At 35.9% G+C, this 25,685-nt stretch overlaps 1 protein-coding gene across 11 annotated transcripts in view; it reads right to left on the bottom strand.

Annotated features, from left to right (window-relative positions):
- Nucleotides 1–1,571: 1,571 nt before the first annotated feature.
- GAB1 (GRB2 associated binding protein 1) overlaps nucleotides 1,572–25,685 on the bottom strand; it is a 151,990-nt gene continuing 127,876 nt past the window's right edge. For 5 of the 11 annotated variants that reach the window (XM_038398479.2, XM_038398477.2, XM_043512950.1 and 2 more), the window contains 5 exons: nucleotides 13,287–13,376; nucleotides 10,122–10,215; nucleotides 9,623–9,746; nucleotides 6,764–6,886; nucleotides 1,572–5,770 (listed from right to left, as the gene is read on the bottom strand). In XM_038398479.2, coding sequence (XP_038254407.1) covers nucleotides 5,612–5,770; nucleotides 6,764–6,886; nucleotides 9,623–9,746; nucleotides 10,122–10,215; nucleotides 13,287–13,376 — 590 coding nt within the window. In that variant the 3' untranslated portion in view covers nucleotides 1,572–5,611. Of the gene's footprint in view, nucleotides 5,771–6,763; nucleotides 6,887–7,507; nucleotides 7,584–9,622; nucleotides 9,747–10,121; nucleotides 10,216–13,286; nucleotides 13,377–25,685 lie in introns of those variants that run through there. The other 6 variants (XM_038398478.2, XM_038398480.2, XM_043512948.1 and 3 more) reach the window with 5 other exon arrangements.

Below are 25,685 nucleotides of genomic sequence, written 5' to 3'. Positions count from 1 at the left end.
AGGCACTGGTTAATGCTCAGTGGTTTAGAAACAGGAAAATAATTCTCTTGGCTGTCAAACATTGCATAAGAAACACTAGCTTAATCTGAATTTATCAAAGTGCTTTTAGTTTATTATCTCTTGGGAGTACACATTACATTGCAAAATTCATTTTAAATAGCTAGAGAACAAAGTCAACCAAATGCATTTAATCTGAAAAAGGATAGACAAACTCTTTCAAGGTAATTTAAATTTTAAATTAATCTGCTACTTCTGTGAGCAAATTCCCAAATGTAATCTTGACAGTTATGTTCACAGAGATTTTTTTTAAAGGAGAAACTAAAAGTAAAATCCAGTGCTAACAGAAGTAGGTTATCCCTTCATCTGATGGCACACATCTCCACTTGTCCCATGTCCCACCCATCTACTGTCATCTCACTTCTGATATTGTAAATCATCATCAGAAATGCTGAATCACAAAAATAGATTGTGGGAAACTAGTCATGTAAAAGAAATTAATCAACACATCTCAGCCTTTCTTCCTTTATTTTTATTGTGTCTCCCCTTTGGCCCTTGACAGGTTGAGACCTATACCTTGAGATACCTAGCTGCTTATTCAATTTTAAAAAACAGCTTGGCTCTACATTTCATCTGCACCAATTAAAATGATTTTCTGCCAAGGGTGTAACTGGTCGATGGGCAAAAAATGCGCACTTTTCAGAACTCACTATCTGGTTAATATTTTCACACAATAATGAAGACAGGCAAGAAAGAAACCCTTCTAAAAGCATTCAGTGCCACAACCTGGAACATTGAGCAAATGAGGAAAGCACCGAGGGTACAGTTCCAAAGCTCACTTTGCCTTTGGATATTAATCAGTTGCTCTGATTTTAAGGGGAAAAACCCAAACAAATTCAGTTAGAATACAACAGCCTTGCAAAACTGTATTCGCTTGAACATGCATGCTAATTTTTTTCTTTTTTTTTTGGAATGGGCAAGTAAATATTATTCCGTTTTTCATAAAAAAATTTAATAAAAAAGGGGACAGAAGACTTGTCCCTGGGCTGGTAAGTTTTCAGGACAATTTTGTAAGATTGCAATGTAACACTAACAGGTGTTGGCTCTACTTAGAGCCAGAAATACTTTCAACACAATTGACTGATGCAATCAGCAACAGCAAACCTTAAATTTGTGATAAAAATTTCACTTAGCTCAGAATGCAGTGAGACATCTTTAGACTTCCTGTGGCCCATTTTAGGTAATGGAGCAATGAAATCTAAATTACATGATGAAAATGGTCAGACTATGATTTGTCTCATAAGCCATGTGTGTGGCAGTGTCAAAACTGCCATAAGTGGACAGAATATTTTAAAAAGCTAAATTTAAAGTATTTGTGCAAAATACATTTCTGAAGTGAGTTAGAATATAATGAACACACTCCACCCTTTTCCATCAGTATCCCCTTATAGGCCTTTCACACAGATTTTGTGGTTTGCACATTTCAACAGCTTGTGAGGTCATACTCTTAATAAGCAACAGTTTGTGAAAGTGTGGCCATTAGTACTTAACAGAAAAGAAGCTGTTGACATGATGACATTCAGTGACACTGAATATAGGAATTTTTGAAGTCAGGTTCTTAATACTCTAGGCACTACAGAGTTTTTAGTTTGCATGAATTTCTTTTTGGATTTATCTCTCTTTTTCTGTTCTGTAATAGACCAATATATACTTTTTTAAAACTTCCGAAATAAGGCAGAATTCTATTTAGTGTTTAAAGCATCTCAAGGAAGGGGAAAATTGTGAGAAGATTTGCTAGAGACAAATTTCAATGGTTAAGAAGAAACCAACTCTTACCTTGAAACTGAAAAACAGTTTTGAGTTGCTCAGATTAGATTCAAATGGCATTTACTTTATTTTATAGATTTTGCCTTATGCCTTAAATTACCATTGTTCATTGTAAATAATGTGATAAATGATGCATCCATCCAGTAATTCACAATATACTATACCAACAAAGAAATCTATAGCTTACCTGGTCCTTGAAAAGAACATAATACATCGCCAAGACAAACTCTTTTTGCATTCACATCTATTGAGGTCCTTATAATAGCACCCATTACTGTAGTACCTGAGTGCCTCCATAAAGTTAGTAACTGAAAATCACAATAGGCCAGTAGTCTAGCTTTGCTTCTGCTTCCTCCAAATTTAGAATTCAGCACATTTTAAAATGTCAGAATCATAGCAACAGAACAGAGAAGCATGACAACAAATAGGCAGCATACAGTTCTACTTTAACTATGTTATTAGAAACAAGGGACACTATACAGTATTAATACCACCCTTTCTTTGAATGTCCGTGTGGCAATACAAGCTGACAATAATGTAATGCCAATAATGAATATGCAAAATACATTAAAATCCAACACAGTCAAGAAAACCACTCCAATATTATTTTTAAAAGCATTATGTCCACACTACCTGTAGCATCTGGAAACTGGTGTTTGATAGTTTCTCTTTTAGGAAAACAAATAAAAAAAACAAAAAAAATGCTCAATTTTTGCTCATTGAAACTAACATTATGGATGTTATTGAATTCAAAAGTCTAATAAAATGGAAGTTATAACTCAAGTGAGGACATAAGTGCACACCAGATACATCATTCACCACAAACTATGCCTGTTGTCTAGTCAAAGAGGGCTAAAGTTTTCAAACTTGGGTACCTAAAGTTAAGCACTGAGATCAAAAGGAGTCACAAGTGCTCAGAAAAAACCTCTGAAAACCTCTGAAAAACCATTCATTTTAGGCACCTATATATTGATACTGGTGCGCAACTTCAGGAAACCCAGCTTTAAAAAAAAATTGGCCCTGAAGCACTGAAATGGTTGAAAGAGTCAAGGAAAGCTCCAGATTGCTACTAGTTTACTAAGCAACAGAGTACTGGAGATAAAAATGTCATACTGAAAAACTGATAGTGCACAATCCTGACTGAGCCGCACTGTCATGGAGTGAAGGAGGGACAGAGCAGCATCCCCTTCCAGGGGATTGAGAAATTCTCTTTCACAAACACCTCTGTGACCCCTCTCACCACCCCCAAACTTTCCCATCTGAAGAGAATTAAAAGAAAACTCAATTTCAACCCAGTGTTTTGAGGCCTCCTCAATGTGTATTTCCGTACAATTTTGGCCTTGAGCCCCCTTATGGTAGCCCTTTGATAAGTACCATGTTTATTGTTCAGAATAAATGAAAGGTCTGATTCTCCACTAAGATCAGTTTAAAATGGGAGTAACTCCTCTAAAGTCCGGTATACTTGTGAAGGATTGGTGCGAGAGGTAAATCAGTCCCTACCATTTCTGCTTTAATAGTATAAAAAAAATTAGAAATTAGTATCCCAAATAAGACTACCCCATATTACGTGGAGTACCAAACACATGCTTTGCTTATAGATGTTTCAGTCGCAGCATTGGTGAAGAAAGTAAGGAAAGTTTGCTCACCAGCAAGAATAATTATGTACAGTAACATTTCAGTCCTTGAAAGTGATGTGCATGAGTGGAAGCCTGATACAGTTGCTCCTTTGTCTTTTTTTTTTTTTTTTTAAAAGACAGTCTAGTTATAATTAGCTCATACTTAGTTTCACTCAAGACCATGGCAATAATTCCATTGGCTTCAACGGGACAGGAATTTGATCCAATTTTGCAGTTTGGGGTTTTTTCTCAGCAACTTGCTTTTGAAAATATTTTTAGGTTTAGTTTTTTAGAAGTACTGTTTATTGTATCTACAATCTAGCAACTTCACAGAAAAAACTGTGTTTGGTAATTAGGCACTTTTCCCATATATCTTAATTTGTATTGTTTTGTGGTTCCATTGGACAGAGTTTACACATCAAAACTGAACAATTTGATTTATTTAAAATTCACCTCAAAATGCACTGTATTTGGTTTTCTTTTTGTTAAAAAAGGAACATTCAAAGCATCAAAATATTACTAATTTAAAAAGAACCCTTGTTAAGAATAAAACAGTTTACATACTGTAAATTGGAAAAAAAAACCTATGGTAGATTAGGCAAAGTACTAAGGCCAGCATGACAGAAAACGACTAACACACGTATACACTCATTCAACATTTAAAAGGTCTGGACAAAAAGAGATAGTTTATTTAAAGGTATCTGTGTAAAAAAAAAGTGTTAGTAAATTTTCAATCCAGATATAATTAATAAATTTAAGTCATTTATGTATTTGAAGAAAATCTATTTTCTTCCTGACAGCTAAATTATGGTTCTAAACCAAGGCAGAATATTATTTGGAACTGGGATAGTGAACAAAAAGGATCACAGTACAGAAAGCTTTAAATCCAGTACCAGGAAAAAGCAACAAGGGGATCAGTTAGGTATAGTATCTATTTTATAAAAAATAGATATAAAATATCAGTTGCATAGGGATCTAAATATAAGGCAAAGCAGGAGATTAAGTAAAATAAAGATTGTAGAAAGGGCACTATAGTGTCAAAACATAGTATTTCCATTTGAATTACTATCTAATTCAAAATCACAGTATGGTGCTAGTACTACAAACAGAGAATGTCAAACTGTCCCATTAATTTCAAATTGAAAACCAACATTAGGACTTCTAAGAAATATAAAACTAAGTTCATTGTCTAAACCTGATCAGTGTATTAGCACAACAGTGCTTGGCACGTACCTGATTATTTATAAATTCTACCTTCTGTAAATAATATCAAGGTTACTACTTGTTAATAAGTGTGAGATCACAACATTACTGCATGCCATCAGTGGTTTGCAGGTTTACTTGACAATTAATTATTCAGTCTTAAAAGTGTAAGATCCCACCCTGCAGAATCTTCACCCAATGAACACAGAACACTGTCATTAATAAAATAGAATAGACGTTCCACCACTAATAACTAATGTTTAAGCCATGTTGCTAGATCCTAAAACAATGTAGTTCATTATTATTAACTCACAGCAATTTTCGTTAGGAAGGTAACCTGTAGACTTCCAAATATTCTTTGCATGTATTAAATATAAAAACAGTATGTAACTAACGTTTATTCTTGACATTTCAAGTAGATTATTAAATTGTGACACTACTGCTAAATCATTTCTAAGTTGTTAAAATGAAGTTCAAACATTAATTTCCATATCTACAAGTAGCTTAATTAACCTAGAATTGTAATGTATAGTAGTGTAAGAAAAAATTCTCAAAATGAATTTGTCATTAAAATTCATTAACTGGGAATACCTGAACCAACATTTTAACTAAAAAAGTGCATAAACATAGTAATACTACAAATATGTTAAATGAAGAACAAAAGGTTTTCTGGGAGCCAAGCAATACTATTTTTACACATTATTTACATTTGATGAATTATCCAGAGACACAGGGCACAATTTAAGGTTTTAAGATTTCTTTGATGCATTTAAAACGTCCTCTGACGTAGATTTCTTTGATATATTTTAAGCGTTCTTTGACTTCCATCTATTCATTCAGGAAAATACACACCAGTGAATTGCCAAGTACTGTTCAGTCAAGCAACATGGCAGTTATGGTTCTGTATTTCATCAAAATTCATTGTGATAAATGTTAGTTCTTTTGTTCTTTGAGGAATAGTAGAATATTCATTTTACACTTTTAGTTGGGGTTTCAGATTCTGTAGACTGCCTCCCATCAGTCCATGCTTCTCGAGTGCTCTTCAGTGCTAGTGTTTTCTGTTGGTCGACCACAACATAATCCACTCGTTCATCTGCCACACTGCTCCCTGAACCACTGCTTTTTTTCTGGAAAGGGTAGAGTGAGAAAAAGGCATTAACATATATTTACAATAAAATGAAGCCAGGTTCACTTGCAATAGAGCTATGAGTGTAATAAGTATTTTTTTAAAAATAATACTACATACACAGAGTACTACCTAGTCTATTCAACATATTGCACATGTTTTTGTTGAACATAATACTAGAGGACAATAAAACTCTGAAAGACATCTCTGATAAAAACTTGCACTTTGTAACAAGACGGCAGGCAACACTGATAATCACGTATAATAGCTCACAATTTTGCTGATATTGGAAAAAATACAAACGAGGGTTGAGAGCTGTAGGGGAATCTGAGGGGGATGGACTGGGGAAGGTATAATCATAGGATTGAAAGGGAACTCGAGAGGTCATCTAGTCCAGTTCCCTGCACTCATGGCTGGACTAAGTATTATCCAGGCCATTCATACAAACACAGCCTGCTTAAGATTTTATTTTAATAGCTCCCAGTTATACAAGATAAGGCTTGTATAAAATACTAAGATTCAGGATTCCAGGGAAGAAATCGCAAGAGAGAAAATACTTGATCTACTGTGCACTCATTGAAAGTTCACCAAAACGTCGCTATGTGTACTGAAGTTGTAGACACAGGCACTTCCCATACTGATAAACTACATGACAGTTATGTGATGCAAGACCTGAGTAACTCTCAGAAAGAGGTGGTGAGTAAAGCTGATCAAGGATTTGACTTCTTTTATCATGCCTTGACAGACCAAGGTAAAAGCCCCATGCAAATCTGTCATTTGGATATATTATAGCTTTCCCATAGGGGTGCAATATGGCTTCCATAGCTGGCCACAATAGATACCTGCTAGCTAATCAGGGTGAAGCTGCTGAGCTGCTTTTCTTTTTCACTGAGTCGGAGAATCCAATGTAAATTTTCAACAACTCATACATTCTTCACGCAGCTCAGGTTTGTACATCAGATCAACCTTTTTTTAAAACAGTCATTTTGTTTACCTTACGAGGTGGAGTAGATTTCCCAGAATCTAGATCCAGATCTAAGTATTCTACTTGTTTATCTCCTTTCGGTTTTACCATAGGGCTACTTCCTCCATCAAGACTGTTGCTGCCGAACAAAATCTGAAATTATAATGAAAAATAATCAAGTCAACAACAATGAACATTCAAACATTTTGTTCAATCTATTAAACACTATCTACATAGTCAAGATTTGGGAACTCATCAAAGAAATCTCCTGGTCTGATAAATAATTCATATTTTATAGCCTACTGTTAATGAACTAACAATATTCTAAACAAAAATTAAGTTTAACTAATGTTGATCTTGGGACACAGAGTCAAAAGATAGGAAAAAAATCAAGTTTCAGGTAGACACTCCAAAAAGATTGTGTCTAATTTCTACATACGAGTGAGCTAAGGACAGTCTATGGATTTTCTGATTGGCACTCTGTGTCTCGAGTTTAACATTACTTAAGTAAATAATTTTGTATTTCACTGTATTGCTATTAATAGTCATTTGATAAAAACTAAGCCTTACAACACCGGTAAAGTTTTGAAAAAAACCTTTTGCATTTCATTCAAAAACTTTCATAACAACTAATCTGAAAATCCAAAAGAATTATTCAGTTGATAAAACTGCAGGATTAATCTAACTAGAAAATTTGGACAGGGCTGCCTAAAATAAACTAAATTGTATTGCATGAACCTAGTTTTCAATTAGCCTAGATTTTTACCACCTCACCTCCTCTGTCCTCTCCCAGCCTGATCCCTCCCTCTTAACAGGTGTTATAGGAACAGTACAATAGAAGGACTCTTCTCTAAAAGATAAAGAAAAAAAAAAGGAAGACAGAGGGCAGCAGTCAGCAAAAAATGAAGAGCAAGGCAGAAGGAAAGACAGGGTAAGGCTGACAGCAACTTGAAAGAAAATGCTGAATATTGCTCATTTAACTAAATTAAACAGAAGTATGACATGTAGGAACAAGATACATTAAAGTCAATGACAGGAAAGGATGAGAAAATTATGGACCCTTTTTTAAATTGTAGTTAAAACAATGTAGTTTCCAAAAACCTTATATAATCAGTGCATTTTATAAACCTAAAACTTTGTAGCCATCTCAAGATCACTGGGAAACGCCCCCTCCCCAATGCTTAAAGAGTTAATTTAGTGGGGGTTGTTCTGTTTGTTTTTTTAAATTCCATTACACAATTTATTCCACTATCACCAATGTCTTTAACAGTAGGAGGTAACATGGACAAGCAAAAATGGCTAGGATTTAAAAAAACTGAGTCAATTAAGCATCTGAGTTGTTTGTTAGGAACTTCTTTGAAAGGGTTTACTGTAAATATATACTGTATTTCATTTATAAAATACAAGTTTTATTGTCTGTATCATTGTTTCTGCCATGTGTAAAAGCATATTACTCTTTATGTAGAAAAGGGTCTATATTTCACACAATTACACAAGCAGGATTAAAACAAAAAACAATGTCTTAAAATATAATTAAAAGAAAACAAAAGGGTTTTGGTACCATAATTTAGAAGAATGAGAGATGTAAGATAGTAGAAAATTTTCTAAGCAATGGGCCAGTCCCCTAGATATGAAATTAAACATATTAAGTTTTAAAATTAAATTTCTTAAGTGGCATCTTGGTCTAGTAGCTTGAACATCGAATCAGGAAATAGAAATGCCTGATTTCTAAATTCTGATTCTGCTACTGATTTGCTGCGTGGCTGAAGGTAATTCACAACCACTGTGTCTCAATTTCTCCAGCTGTAAAATGGGATATACCACTGCTTACTTACCAGTAACTCCTTCACAAGACTGTTGTGAGGATCAGTTAATGCCTTTACAGTGCTTTGAAGTATTACTATTTGTATTTTAATTCCTACTAAATAAGAATCTAAGCAACATTTAGATACTAAGTGATGAACACTATGTAAAAATTTAAAATAACTAAGATGGGCCCGAGTTGAAAAGTTTGGCTATAGATATTATGAACTTTCCCAAAGTTCAAAGGTGCTCTGAACTACATTTTGGTTTAGGAATATACTAACCTTTTATTTTAAAATGCTACTGCAAATTCTTGCTTCTATTTGGATAAAACATGCATCACTCATGATACATTTCAGTGAACACCTAAACGAAAATGTACACACAACTAATAACTTCTACACTGTATCTGATGTGAGCAAGTGAAATGAAATTTAATTCACTTTTGCTAACAGTTTTTTGGATGACTATACTGAAAGCCAAAAGCTATCTGAAAAAAAAAGTAGACAATATAATTATTAACATTTTATCTTGTATATAAAATGTCTCCTTTTTTTAAAAAAAAAAGTATAATAAACATATACATATTTTTAGAAAAACTTGAACAAGTAATATCAATGGAGATTTCTTATGACTTTTTTGTTCCTTCCAGGTTTCTTTCAATGTTTACTTGCAACATTTCTTTTTCAAAAGGCCTCTGGAGTGGCTTGAGAATACTAGCATTATTTATTTCCACTGAAACTGATTACTTACTGACACGTAGCCCAGGAACAAAGATTACAGAAAGGAAGAGACAGAGACCTTGGGAAAGAACATATTTTAAAACACTTTGTTCAAAAGGTGTCTTACTCTCAACCTATATTATAGACATACTAACCTTCCTCTTTATTGAGCAACTCTACTCTTAACTTTCTCACTGCCACAGTGTTAAAACAAAGCTAAAATTCTATAGAGATAAATGGTTTTTGGTTTTGATGCAGAAAATGTAAAGAAAGGTTTGCTGACTGGAAGAAGGATTTGTGTTTGCATAATTTAAAAGTAAGGACTGCACAGGAAGAGAGTAGTTAAGATGTAGATTTTACATACTGGGTCTTCAGTGGACTGATTTGGATTCATGGGTACATAATTCTCTTCACTGTCATGCGAGTCACTGCTGGAAGTTGTGCTATGAACTGAATCCGGTCTGGGAGACATAGGAAACCTGGAGGAGCTAATTACCAGGAATTATTTTACAAACAATCAAACTAGAATATTTTAAAACTCCTGGTAAACAAAAAAAAAAAGTATATTAGAGCTTAAACTCTTATTTATCAGCTTTACCAGGGTTGAGTTTTCTGGTTATACATTGTCTTTTTTATTTAAAAAGTGATACTGAACAACAAACATACATACATTTGACACATGCTTGTGCGTACACATACACACATACACACACACACACACACACACACACTCTCTTTCTCTCTAAAAGGAAATCGCAGTCTCTGCTGGAGAGGCTGAAAAAGGAAAGATCAGAGATATATTCATTAATGCTCCAGTAAAAAGAAAATAAATCCTCTTAAGTAAGAAAAGCTAAGAGACTTACTCTCGTGCAAAACTTCGGGTGATAGGAGATCTAACTGGGGCTTGCAATTCTTCCCATTCTGGCAGAGGTTTTATTTCTAGTGGAGCTGGTTTTGCTATATAAAAAACAAACAAACAATCTTAAAGCACAGAACATTTGAAAACAAATCCAAATTCAGCAGCTATTCTAAGGCTAACAATGCACAGAAATCAATATAATTACTTTTATTTTAAGTTGCCACTGAGTAAAAGATTTCCATATAAACCCCAAAATACACTTATCAGAAAATGTTCACTTCTGAAAGAGGTTTCTGAACCACTGTGTGTATTATAAATGTTCCAAAATAATTATGATATTGCTAGTAATGAGTGCTACCACTATTAGAGAATTTTGAAAGCTGAGTATTAACATGCGATTCTATTCTGAAAAGGGAATCTGAAATGGCACTCTAGGGTTCTAAGTTTATTGTGCCACAATGACTTATCAAATTGGCTCAGTTCACAGGTAAAAGGTAGGGTTGGTTGGTTGGTTGCTAGCCTTTTATTTAAAAATTGCCAGTCCTACAAACTCTTGATCTGAAATATTTTCTTGGCTCATACACCTTTGTCAATAATAAAGACTCTGCAGACCCAATTCTGCATTCACTTACACATTTGCAATCCCATTGTTAAGGCTGCAGAGGTGAAAGTGAGGGCCCTTTAACTCGGGGTGAGGAAACTTTTTGGCCCGAGGGCCACATCTGGGTTCGGAAATAGTGTGGCAGGAGATGAATGCTCACGAAATTGGGGGTTGGGGTTTGGGAGGGGGTGCGGGCTCTAGGATGGGGCCAGAAATTAGGAGTTCAGGGTGCAGGAGGGGGCTCTGGCAGGGAATTGGGGAGGGCTTGTCTGGGGGTGCGGGCTCTGGGGTGGGGCTGGAAATGAAGTGTTGGGGGTGCAGGAGGGTGCTCTGGGCTGGGACTGAGGGGTTCAGGGATCAGGGCTGAAGTTGGGGGTTGGGGCATGGGAGGAGGGTCAGGGGTGTAGGCTCTGGGTGGCACTTACCTCAAGCAGGTCCTGGAAGCAGCGGCATGTCCCCCCTCTGACTCCTATGCAGAGGCATGGCCAGACGGCTCTGTGCGCTGACCCATCCGCAAGTACCGTCCCTGAAGCTCGCATTGGCCATGGTTCCCAGCCAATGGGAGCTGCTGAGGCAGCGCTTGGGGCGGGGCAGCGTGCGAAGCCTCCTTGCTGCCCCTACCTGTAGGAGCCAGAGGGGGGACATGCTGCTGCTTCTGGGAGCTCCGCAGAGTCACGTCATGTGATGAGCAGAGCAAGCCCTGGATTCTGCTCCCCAGCTGGAGCTCGAGGGCTGGATTTAAACGTCTGAAGGGCCAGATGTGGCCCTCGGACCGTAGTTTGCCCACCCCTGCTTTAACTGGAATTTAGTTAATAAAATTGATAAGGCATGTGTCAGAATAGAATCCAGCTCAGTCTTCCACGGGTGATTTAGTTCTCTGTACTGCTTAACTTGAGAGAAAAGCAGAAGAAACATACCAGCACCATTAACATCAGATAATAGGATTCTGAGTAAGGTACCATTTTTATATAAATTTTCAGAGTAGAACCACACCTTAAACTAAAACTGAAATTAAATATAAGTGATTTTGAGCCCTAAAAAAAACAATGGATTTCTGTACTGCAAGACTCATAGGGAAGTCTATTTACCATCCATCTTAATTTCTCTGATACTTGCCATTTAAAAATACAAATATTATTTTGAGAAGGTAGTTATGAAATTATTATGAATGCTATTTGAGGTTTTTTTTTTTACAAAACAAACAAAAATAAATATCAGCTACACAGGATTGTTGACAGCACATCTGACTGCTCCAAGACCAACCTACTTACCAATATCAAACATCAGCCAGTTTAAAACTAGTTCATACACAGTGAAACCTGTCAAAGTGATCACTTGTAGGACTGACAAAAATCAATTGCTTAACAGAGGTGGTCTTATAAAGGGGAGCAGAACTGTACTCTTTACAGCTAAGGGAACTATTTTGAGGCACTATTAGGATAGAAGGTTATCTAAAAAGGTAAGCCCTTGGTACAGATTTCTATGTAAATGCTTTTTTTTTAAATTGAAATGTTATCGATAAGTAATTATTGGATTTAATCACACCAAACTGTTCTCTACTGCAGTTAAAATGTAATAGCTCAAGAGGTATCAGCATACATCAGTAACTTATGATAAACAAGGTTCTGCCATCTTAATTCATGCTTAGCAGCAGCTTATTTATCAGGTAGTTCCATTGATTTAAAAAAAATCCCAATAATTTATTTCCGTGAACTACTTAAGGAATAAGGTACTACTCAACGTGAGTTTGGGTGGCAGAACTGAACCTTACCTAAGCAACAAACACGCTACAGGATGAGTGGCTATGATGGATATCAGCATAGATCAAATGCTTTATAAGGCATGAGGCTGAATGGAAGCTGCACTCAACAGCCCAAGTACAAATACTGTATCGTTAGAAATATGGTAAGGTCTTGATCCAAAGCCCAATGAAATCAGCAATAGTCAGTCTATCAATTTAAATGGACTTTTGATCAGGCCTTAAATGCACCCGATGAAGCATGATTTTTAAAAAAGAAAAAAAAAGTCTGACATTTGTGATTTGTCCTAGCCCATGTGACTGTACTGGATATCAACACAGTTAGTGCCTACAATAAACCAGTCCACCTTCATAATGCTCATTTTAAAAATATAAATGAAATCACTGTACTAATAGATAGTCACAGGATCAATCTCTTTGACTGTATCTTGACATTTAGCTAACAGCAGATTATTAACTTGTGACAATTAGAAATTATTTCAAACAACATGCTGGTAGATCACATACCCTTGTTTCTAAATAAACAGATACAAAATTAAATCTGAAATATGAGCAGCTATAAATTGAACAGAGGAAAACTTTTATGTGTAAGTGTTAACTTCTGGTAAATCTTTACGTATACTATTCAGGATGTAAGAATGTTTTCCCCTGCATGGGAAACACTTTTGATTAGCAAGTAAAATGTGTCCAATATCTTAGATTACAACATTAGCAGTGACAGTGCTTTATTAGAGTTTAACCTTTAAAAGAAACATACTTTTTTTTAAAAAAACAAAGTCCCATACAACATGCAGTGCTATAGTACATACCCTTTCTTCTTGTAGCAAAGTCACCTATGGTTTGTGAATCAGTTCGCTCTAAACCATGTGGTTTAGGTCTTAAAATTTTAGGACTTTGACCTAATTGGTAAAAAGAAGACTCTCTTAATATAATGTTCATTTTATGATTGGAAAAATGGAATTTTGTAAATAAGCAGCAGAACCCATTGCAGAAAGGTTAACTGCATAAGCATAAGCAAGCTGCTGAGGGAAAGTTTTACAGCCCAGCTAGGTCTCATTCCAGGGCTTAAGCACCACGCTTTAAAGGAACAAAACATTGCATGCAAGAAGCTTGTCTGAAGCAAGTAAGATGTATCTAAAAGGTAGAAAGCTATTTACAAAAAAAAAAAAAAAAAGACATTTCTGTTGAATTACAATTTTTAAAAGTAGTTTTGTATAAAAAAGTTGCCATGTTAGAGGAACATTTAACAAGATACGGAAAATGGTTATCCTTTAAAATGTAGGTTAAAATGAAATGGTAAACGATAGTTTAAATTAATTTCCACTATATTAATCCTTAAAAACCCACAAAGTCCCTTTATTTTTCTTCCAGATAAGTCTTTTGGGAGTGTTTTTCATACTATATTTGCTGACCTGTCTCCCAAAGGCCTGTATCAAACTTCTTTCTGACTCTGAGGAAGTAGACATGACTTTCTCTTGGTGTCAAAGTCATTCTGTAGAGGACTAATTCCAGGTTTAATTATGGGCCAAGGTATAAACTTAAATCTGCATACGTCCGATCCAGAAGAACTCCCATTGATGTTAACAGGAGGTCTGCATAAAGAGCTAGAGTAGATAGACTGTGGCCTTGATGTTATAAATAACGGCAAATGTTTCAGATCTGGGTTCCTAGGCTCCTGAATCCATATTTAGGAACGCAAATAAAAAAGTGTCCTAATTTTCAGAGGTGCTTACTACCTGCTGCTCCCACTTACTTACAAACCTCACTTTAGGCACCCAGGTTTGAACAATTTGTCACAAACTTTTCCTATAGCTATTTATTATTCAGCGTCTTACTGTTGTATTCATAGATATTGTTATATTTGGACGATATGCTTCCCTTTATGACCACTGTACTTTTGACCTTTATTTCTCTTTCTTACCCATCTTCCTTCCCCTATTTCTCCTCTCCCAGCCTAGTCTTTGTTTTTCTCCTGCTTTTGTCCCTCTTCATTGTTCTCCCTGGAGTAAATCCCAAATCTCCCCCCCTCTCCATAGGCTTCATTACCATTCCCTTCACTGTCCTAGCTGCTTAAATGATCACCAATGAAATAGTTAATGTTAAGCTGTAAAGTGTCACCATCAAATTAAAAAGGAATGAGATTGGTGGAGGGCAATGACTGGAAAGCGGGGAGTTCACAGCTTTTGTTTCAGGCTAGCTGCAGACTCAAAAAGACAGCTCTATATCGGTTTATAATTGCTTAACATTTAAAATTATTAGTAAGAAAAACATCCAAACATAGGCCAGAATCTTGACATATTTTAGGCCTAATCCTTTAAAACAGGTAAAACAGCAGATACTATTTCAGTGTGTTTCACACAGGTTGAGTAACTACAACAGCAAACTAGCTAGGCTTAACTATAAACTCTTGCTAAGTTGTGAAGTAAATTTTTCTTTTACTTTTTTCTTCTATTGTATATACTTTATACCTATAAATATGCAATAGAGATACAGGAGCTCAAGCTATAATATCTGATACAGTACAGTATAATGTTATTACTAGATTACACAAATCTTAATTGACACCTTTGAGATGCAAGAAACTATATTAGAAAATTACAGCTATCTAAATGCATTCTGTAATAGACCCCTTCAAGAAAGTTTAATTGCCTAAGCAATCTGACCACAAAATACTTCATATAGTTAATACCAGATTGTCCATTTTAAATACATATGTGGTCAGTGTAATTGTAAAGAGTGAATCATCATAGAGCAGGTCTGTTTTTAGTGGGAGCTTGCCAGTATCTGTTCTTAGCCCTATACTATTTAACATTTTAAATCAATGACCTGAAAGAAAATATATAATCACTACTAATAAAGTTTGCAGATGATACAAAAATTGGGGGAGAGGAAAATAATGAAGAGGACAGGTCACTGATACAGAGCGATATGGACCACTTGGTAAACTGGGTGCAAGCAAACAATCTGCATTTTAATATGGCCAAATGTAAATACACATCTAGGATCAAAGAATGTAGGTCATACTTCAAGGATGGGGGATGATATCCTGGGAAGTTAGCTGTGAGATATGCTAAGTGTTTAAAGCGTTCAGCCTACATATCACAGATTTTACAGTCAAGAGAATTGACAACTTCTTAGACAAAAAAGAAAAGAGTTTTGAATTGTCTTGTAAGCTAAAGATTTTAACCGCTATTTGAAACTTTGGTTCAAGTGGCATAAGATTTGGTGGTACTGGTGAAATTCCAGAAGAGTTAGAATAGAATTATTATCCGCATGTTACATTCTGGGTTTCCTGTGTGACAGTCTTATGCATGTATCAGTGGCAAAACTTGGCTATGAGTATGATCTGGACAAGGTAATTCAGAACTGAATTTACACTCTTTGATAATTAAATAACTTGTCAAAACTTCTAAATCCCACTGTAGAATTGCTTGGTTGAACTCATGTGAGCAGTCTCATAATTTCATTGGCATACAAACTTGATTGGAAATAAGTAAGTATACCTAGTCACATTGATAACCAAATCACCCACCCACTCATTACTAGTAAAGAACTAGGATAAAAGTTTGCCTTTATAAGAAGATTTTGATAAAACTGTGAATTAATTTAACTGATTTATTATCTCTTGAAAACTAACATTCCACGTTGTGGTCAATTTTTCTGTCTGTGAACACTAGAATCAAACCATCTTTATTTTGCTTTTTGTAATTTTTTAAATCTGCTTTAAAAGCTATTTTGGCTAACAAAATGCATCAATTTATAATAATTGTTCACTCTGTACTTATGCTAAGGAGCACAGATCCAAAGAACACTGAGAAACCTAGCAGAGGTAAGTGATTAATTAAATTATTTAACCAACGTATATTGTATAACCTATCTTTAATGTGACTGGTAGGTGTCCAACCCACTACCATGACTTGTTATTCTAGCTCTGTTAATGATTCTATGTGGTCTTGAGCAACTTACTCAACCTTTGTATGTTGCAGTTTATGTAACATAGGATATATACACTTACCTACTTCAATTTTAATTTATTGTTTGCAAAGGGCTTTGAAATCCTCTATGCAGCAGCAGGAAGAGCAACACAAAGAGCTTTCCCATGTTTCAAGAGCTGAACATACCGAATCCACAGTACTTTCAACTCCTGGCATCAAAGGAGATTGGAGCCAAAACAATGACTTGGTGGCAACATATTGTTCTGCTACCAAACTGCAGGATGACCCAGTCCCACTATTTCAATATATCAGATTTAAAGCTTTTGTAGGAGACATTTTTGTACAAATTAAAAACAAAGACGATCTTTGCTCCGTCATTAAAAAGCCCTCTATATTATTCCTCTCTCTAAATATATATTTCTATGCACCTATCATCATTAGTCTCAAGACTTCCCATTAACTACCCAGAAAACATCAGTTCTATCACTATCTCAGATTTTTCTATCATGCCTCTGACTGATGCATCGAGTACTGTAATTAAATTTCATTAAGTGTTGATGAAAAGTGGATTCCATAGTGGGGTCAGCTCTTTGCTTCTTCCAAATTGTAGGAAGCTGCTTTTAAGAAGGATGAAGTACAAAAGCAATTATCTCATACTCCAGTAGATTACTTTTCGAGCAGAGTGAGACTTGGTGACTGTCTTCTAAGAGATGAGGGACTGTCCTTCAGCTTTATTTATTGTGGATGGGAGGGTAACGAGATGCGTTTTGCATTGTGCTCCAAAATTGCCTAGATTTGGGCTCATTTAATCTCTGGTACTAAGAACAAAGGAAAGGATCTGACATATTGTCTAAGGGGCATTTGTCTGGTAATTTAAGTCCAAAATTTAAGTTTTATAAATTATTTTTAAACAAAAACTTAATATAAATTTTTCATGAAAATAATAAAAAAACAATGAAAACAATTTTGTTTACATTTAAAACATTGTCAGAGCATTTGCAACTAGATACTACAATGTTGTACTAATATGCAAGAAACAAAAATTTAAAAGACTATAAATGAAATGGATTATAAAACAGAAGTGAGACTAACTAGTGGAGTACAAAAGGTAAAAAAAATGGAGAACACGGTTTTTGTTTTTAATACACAATGATGTTTGTAACTGTTAAAATAGATTTGTTTAATAAAATACAATTTAAGTTGGCAATGTAATGCTCTATACATATTCCCCTTCATCCATACATAAATTATTTTGGGATACAAATATTGTGCAATGGGACTTCAGGCTGAAGGGTAACTAATAAAGTGTAGTTTTCTGAAAAACTGTGGTAAATAAAACTGTCAAACAGAAAGAGCACTTATGGATCTAGTGTCAGAGTGTACCCAATCACACATGATTTCTCCTTCAAGAATTTCAGACTACCAATGCTCCTTTTGTCTGAGAAATTGTCAGGAGTAGCCTATCTGGCACATACTATTTTTGTACCCAACAAAGGTTTAAACTGAAAACAGAAGCCTTATATCGGAGGGGTAGCCATGTTAGTCTGTAACCACAAAAACAACTAGGAGTCCGGTAGCACTTTAAAGACTAACCGATTTATTTGGGCATAAGCTTTTGTGGGTAAAAAACCCACTTCTTCAGATGCAAGAAGATGATGCAGCTAAAGAAGTGGGGTTTTTACCCATGAAAGCTTATGCCCAAATAAATCTGTTAGTCTTTAAGGTGCCACCAGACTCCTCATTGTTTTTGTAGAAGCCTTAATGACATTCCTCTTTTTTAGTCTTGTGTAGTAAGCATGAAGAGAAAGCTAGCATCAAAAATGAACAACTGTTCAGACAGTGGCACAATCTTTCATTACAACAGCAATGACCTAACATTTTTGGTTTTCATGACACTTAAGCTTTTCAGGGCAGGGAATGTCATTAGTTTTGTGTATAGCTCAGCACACTGTCACTGAAAAACAAATACAGAGTAAATCGAAGACTTCTGTTAAAGACTGATATTTTTGGACCACATAGTGTTGGCTGCTTGGTTTGTTGCATCAGAAAAACTCCATTTAAATCCCAATGCCATTTATATCATAGTAATTCAGGGTTTAAAATTAAAAAGGTAAATCTACCAACATGATAGAAATACATTCCCTGTTAATGCAGTTTCCTGGCCACGACCAACAGGACACTAATCCTCACAACCAGACAAAGAGATCAGAAGTAGGAATTCTAGGCCACTGCCTCATTTGGAGTGGGAGATGGAGGGGAGAAAGCCAGTATTCAGCAAATTAGGTGTCCCAAATGGAAGTTGCTTTGCCCTTATCAAAAAGTACTGACCACGTGGGTTAAAAGGAATAGGAATTCTGGGTCTCTATTTTCAAAAACCTAATTAAAGGAAACGGAAATTTACATTTGTATTTACTTTGGGCCAGCTGTTTTCTGGCATTCAGGACAATATTCTGGAATTTCTACTCCTTTGTCCTGAACACACAACTCAGTCTTATTTTATAAACTTCATGGTTTGGCATCTCGTGATGTGTAAAACTGAGGTTAGTTAAACAGTTAAACACTTTTTCCTAAGGAGTGTCATATCCTGGGCACGCGGTTCTAAATACACAGAACTCTGACAACTTCTAGACCTGTTTTTCCATCATGGTTTCCTCGACAACAATATGCTGCCAAGGGTGGATGTGATTAGTAAAAGGTGCTGGCCCTTGTACCACAAAATTTGTATTCATTTTTCTAATAGCATCGGAGACAGAATGGAGATAGACAGGGCCAAATTTAGGGGCAAGCAACCCAGGTGACCGCTTGAAGTGCTGGACTTGGGGGTCATCAGGCTCAGAGTGCTATTTTTGTTATTAGGGACAAAAGGGGAAATAGAATGTTTGAAGTAAAATGTTTCAGATATTCTGTGTATGGATTCATTTTTCACTAACCTCCTAGAACGTTCTGGACCTCTGTAGAATCTTGTGGAACATTTCAGACTTTCTGAGAACTACATTTTCCTTGAACCTCCTAGAATGTTGTCTGACATGCCCTTGCAGATATATAAGGGGTGAGGCGTCATCTGTCAGTCAGTGAGATACAAGAACGATGTGAAGTGAAGTGAGAGCCCAGGTGCAATATTGTGCTTTAAGACTTGAAGAATGTAAGTAGAAGCTAATAAAGGACGTATTTAATGGGATGTCAGAGATATCTATTGAACCCCTATCTACACAACAATATAAAAAATACTATCCCTTCTTTTGCCATGCTTAAAACGTAATGTTTGATGACTTTCTAAGACTGTGGAACATCGACTTTTGCTCTCCCTACTACTGTCTGTTTTCCCCCCTAGAAAATACAAGATGCTCCCAAAGAAAACTTCAAGAGTACAGGAAGCAAAAAGCTCAACTGCAATCTAGTTTGCAGCAACGGGCAAATTTGATGGGAAAATAGCTGAAACAGAACAACATAGACAGTAGCGATGATCTCAGTGCAGAAGAAATTGAGAAGTGAAGCAAAAAGGATGGAATTACTATTACTAAGGAATTAGCAGATTTACCTGAAGATAAAGAATGGAAATGCGAGGAAAGTGTAGGAGAATTGTCCAGTTTTCCTGGAGGTGTAAAGGAGAGTGATGATAAAGAAGAATGTGGCTCACATGAAAAGGAGTGAAATGATAAAGAAAAATCAGCTTTGCATGATGACAGAAACAGCAGGGAGAAAGATTGCACACCACAAATCGATACATCAGATCCTGCTTTATGGCTAACGATCCTAAACTCTACTGATATTGATCGTACAGCTTTGAATGGGCCGGGAAAAATCCAGGATATGATGTTTCCAGTAAATGAGCAGAAACAACACTTCTCAAAGTCACACTGTGAAAGAGTACTCAAAAATGGTGAGCAACTGAATTGGCATTGGCTAGTTTACTCAAGATTGACTGACAAAGTGTTGTGTTTTTATTGCAAAATATTTGACATGAATGCACTTTCCATGTACAATTACTGGCATAACTTAGCAGATGCTCTGAAGCAACTGAAAAGTCACCTGGCCATTTTACAGCCTACTCCAAATGGGTGGAGGTCAAGTCCAGGCTCAAGCTGAAAAATGCATGGATGCAGAAAACTGCGTATTATTAATGTAGAAACCCAGGTTTGGAGGAATGTGCTCAAGTGTCTGATCTCAATTACCCTCTTCCTTGTAAAGAATAATTTGGCTTTCTGGGACTTGTCAGATAAGCTGTTCACTGAACATAATGGTAATTTCCTTGGTTTGGAAGAGCTCCTTGGGAAATACAACGACGTCATGCGTGAGCACGTACATTGATTAGATCGTAAAGAAGCTATGGACTATTACTGCAGCAAAACAATTCAAAATGAATGGACTGACCTTATGGTAGTGAAAGTGCTTGATAACAAAGCTTGGCAAAGCGAAATACTACACCATAATAATGGACTGCACTATAACATTAGTTATAGTGAAAAGATGTCATTTACAGTAAGATTTGTTGACAACGAGGATGGCTGTATCCAAGTAAAGGAACACTTCATCTGTTTCTGATCTGTGGATGACTCTAATAGAAAAGGCCTAACAGAACTGTTTACGAACATTTTGAATGAGAATAAAAGTTCAGGATTGCCACAGCCAAGGCTACGACAACGGCATGAATGTGACGGGAAGAAACAGTGGTGTCCAGGCAAGGATCCTTGCTTCAGTCAAGAGCTTTCTTCATGCCTTGTGGCTGCCATCCCCTCAACCTGGTTATGTCAGATGAAGTGTCATTTTCTTTAGATCCAGTATCTCTCTTCAGAGTACTGCAAAGGGTATACATCCTGTTTTCAGCATCAACTATGAGGTGTAAAATCCTCACAGACATTACAAATCTGACCATGAAGTCACTAAGTGACGCTTGCTGGGAGAGCCTCATTGACAGCATAAGGCAACTGAGGTAGCAAGTAACTGAGGTTAACAGTGCCCTGATGGAACTGGTGCAGTTGAATAAAGCCGAGGCTGGAATCCAACAAGGAGCAAAGCCTGGCAAACCAGATCATTGACTTCAAATTTCTGATCTTAGTTGTGATTTGACACAATATCCTGTTCCAAGTAAACGTTGTAAACAAGGCACTACAGATTTAGTTGATGGACATCGCAACCGCTACTACTTTGATGAGAAGCTGCTTTGATTTCATTGTGGCCTACAGAGACAACGAATTCGAAGATGGCATCACTGCTGCCAAAGAAATGGCGGAAAACGTAGGAGTTGAGCCTGTCTTAAAGGAAACTTGCATTCTTTGGAAGAAGAGAGTGGTTATGAGGGCAGAGATGAGATGATAGGAAGCTCAGAAGAAAAATTCAAGAGGGAGTTTTTTTTGCTTGCTTGTTGACACTGCTCAAGTGTCCACTGAAGAAAGGTTTGGATAAATGAAGCACCATGAAAAGACCTGTTTTTTTTTATATGACCTTAATAAGCTGCCAGTGGACAGGAAAACACTCTTGAAAAATTGTACAGACCTTCACCAGATGCTGACACATGGGGAACGTTCGGACATCAATGATAAAGAGCTCTATGCCAAATTGGACAACATCCATCACATTTTGCCACATGGGAAGCACTCTCCACTCCAAGTTCTTCAATTAATTCATGATGCAGAGCTGAAGGACACTTTTCCTAATATGTGGATAGCTTTGAGGATTCTGCTCATGCTGCTGGTCACAGTTGCAAGTGATGAGCGCAGCTTTTCAAAGCTCAGGCTCATTAAAACGCATCTTCAATGGATCGATGGCCAATGAGAGACTGATATCACTTGCTATTTTATCACTTGAAAATGCCATTGGCCAGTCTTTGGATTTCTCTGATGCTGTGCTTCAGTTTGCGATGGCAAAGGGGAGAAAAAAGCAACCTTTTGAACTAACAGACTAGGGTTAACATTCTAAGGCTGTCACCTACTGTAACCCAAGTTAACAATGGGCCACCCAATGCTGGTGTACAGTTCAATTTCTTGATGTTAGTACATTTCAGTTATTCTTAAAATTATAAAGTTTCTATAAGCTTAGAGGAAAAAAATGTATTTCCAATATCTGACATGAATAAATACAGATTTACAGATCCTAGTGTACAAATTTATTGTCGTATATGTCAGGGATAAATCATGCATGCAAATCACGCATCAAAGTTGTGAAATGGGCAATAAATGCAATTAAAAAAATGGTATTCAGGAAAGTTTAACAAGTGGCAGGAAGGGGATGCTGAAGATGCTCCTGGCCTGGGACGCCATTTGGTCTAGGGCCAGCCCTGGAGATAGAATCAATTTTTTCTCAAGTCTGGTGAGTGGAATGAGATGGATTGTATTGACCCTTTGTCCTGAGGACATCCAGCAATGCTAGAAATCAGTTAGTTATGTATGTTTGCATCATTCTGAATAAAATAGTTGTTTTTGAGATAGAGTCACTTCCAGACTCTCCAATTCTTTTATCTGTCTTTACTTTCTCCAAATAAAATTTCTCACAGCATCAAAGGTACTTTTAGATACTCCAGAAACGAAGAATGAGTCAGAAAGGGAAAAAATCTGAATCCAAACTAGTCTTTTAACTGTAACTCTGATCTAGGGTTCACCGATACATAAAATATTTGCCAAATACCACAACTATTCAGTGAATACCAATGAAATTAATCAAAGAATAGTATTTCAAACACTATTCGAACTGCTCTACTCTGCTACTCACACTACATATGTCCATATTTAATCAACCCTAAAAAATGTGATGAACTGAAAGCATTCAATCACACAACAATTATTTTATATTGTCCCAAGTACACAGTGCTTCAAGGGGGCGATTGGTCAATGATTTTGGAGTTTCACTGAGAATAAAGCATGTAGGATGTCAACTTAAGGTAGCTCTTTGGGTTTTATATCAATGTGTGAGATGGCAAACCTTCTTGCAAAGAAAACTTTTTCCTGAGAAATCAAGCATCATATTATGGCTACATACGGAGGAACATTCCAATGGGGATGTGGAAAGGGCTAACCTGCTACATTTTATTTAAAAACCACAAACATCAAAATACCTATTTATATAAATACATTGGGAGGAGAGAGAAACAATACCAAGGGGGGAAAATGCTACCAACATTCTTTCATTCCTCTTCCTGTCAGTGTCAAGACTTTTCAGGTACACATTACAGTTTTTAACAACATTTAGTAAAATATAGCCTGAAAAGTTATGTTTATTATTTTTTTTTTTAACACTAGGCCTTCTTTATTTGATGCTTTTTTCTTCTCTATACATCTAACACTTAGCAGAACTTCACTCACTGCTGGACTACATTTAGCTGGAATTTTAAAAAAAAAATCACTTAACTTCGAACTGTTTAATCTTCCACCTTCAGCTTTTTGTAACAGAAATTAAAAGCTGATACCACCAAGCTGAAAATTAAGAATTGCTGGATCTTGGCAATGAGCTAGGTAAACTGCAAATAAATTACATTTAAAACTACTTTATAGAAGCTAACCTAGTAGTACAGTAGTGACTTTGCACTGCCATAGGGGAAACCCGGGTTCAATTCTAAGTGCTTGCTTTTGGGGCCAACAGATGCTAGTGAAACAGTGATCATCTCCTTTGGGTGTCAGGGAGAAGGCAATAAATAAATTTTAAAAAAGGGTATTTTTTATATCTTTAACAAAAACAATCCTCACCTTGACTGAACAAGTAGAACTGACAGATGCAATTAGAAGAATTAAATACTTCTCTACAAAATAATCAAAAAGTAAAATGATTGTACCCTTAAAACTGTATTCCTACTCTGAAAAATGACTGTAACAGTTATAAAAATTATATAAACTATAAGAATTGGCAGATTCTTACTCAGCTTATCTGCTCTCTGTGTGAATCTAGAACTAAATCAAAGCTGACTAACAATAGTTTTTACAACTTTTTAATGCTACAGTGCCAATGAAACTCTTGGAGAGTGAATAGTTTTTACAACTTTTTAATGCTACAGTGCCAATGAAACTCTTGGAGAGCGAGCTGGATTCTACTCTAGCTCACGCACCATAATCAAAATTGTTAGTTTTGAATGAGGAATTCTCACTGTTGCAGTGCTGCCACTCTGGTGATTTTACTAGAAGTCTTATGATATTTGTCATTCTCTTAAAGCTCCAACCTCTGATGTCATGTTATGTGAGCTTTCATTTTGAAAAAGTAAGTACATTTCTAGCTATCATGGTTTCAAAAAAGCTTGACAATGCGAAAGGCAAAAAACCCAGTAGTCAAACAGAGCCCTAAATTAATTATTTTTTAAGTTCTTGTGAATTTTGAATGTATGGATTTTGAATTTGTGATGGATAGGTAACAAAGAATTTAGGCTCGACTTTCAGATTGACTTTGCAAAGTAAAAAAAACAAACAAAAATCATTTTTTTTATATGTAAAGTGAGGAGATCTGATCTTAAATGGTATTTGAACAAAGTCATTTTCAGACTAAAACCACACTTCAAGATGTTCCACATTATATTTTAGTGGTTCAATAATACAATGGCTTAGATGATGAAAGACATAAATGCCACATGACCACTTTACATTTTATTTTATGATGCTGCTCCTGCTATATCAAAATGTACATATTGTTCAAACTGCATACAAATATGTCACAAGGAAATTGTACACTGGGACATTTGTAACAAAGTTTCATAATTAATCTGGGTTCCAGAATTTCCTAACAGAATAGGGAGTGTGTGTGTTTTAAAAAACACATGTATTGTACAAAGCAACACACAACCATGGGTGAGGAAGACTGTGGCAAGGTCAGAATCAATTGCAGTATTTACAACTATCATTTATGAGAGAGGTTTCATATAAAATTCCCTTCTTCAAAGGATGACTATACACCTAAAACCACATTTAAAAAAAAATACCGGAAGCTTCTATTGAGTAAAAGTTCAGTGAGGAGATGTCAATAAGCAGACACCCCCACTCAAAAAAAGAAAAGAAAAAAAAAAGTCATATTGCTTTTAAGTAGGATCCTACTTCAAGTTATTGTACAGTGCAGTCTAATGCTTAATTTCAGTAAGCGTCAGAGATATAGTTTGCCTTTCAAATATACTCAGAAGAACTATGTAGTAGCCCACATATTTTCTGCTTCAGCAAAATCCAGATTTAGATGCCAATCTCAATATAATTTTTAGCATCTTAAAAACAAATAATAATTATAATATAGGATCCATTTGCGCCAATCTTTATTTAATGTTTCTGTCACCAATTTCTACTTGTCACATGAAATTGCAAGAGGTAAATT

This window comes from Dermochelys coriacea, chromosome 4, assembly GCF_009764565.3.
Source record: "Dermochelys coriacea isolate rDerCor1 chromosome 4, rDerCor1.pri.v4, whole genome shotgun sequence".
In the NCBI taxonomy this organism is placed as follows: domain Eukaryota; kingdom Metazoa; phylum Chordata; order Testudines; family Dermochelyidae; genus Dermochelys; species Dermochelys coriacea.
Note: the sequence above shows the minus strand (reverse complement) of the source record. Positions and strands in the feature narration are given on the sequence as shown.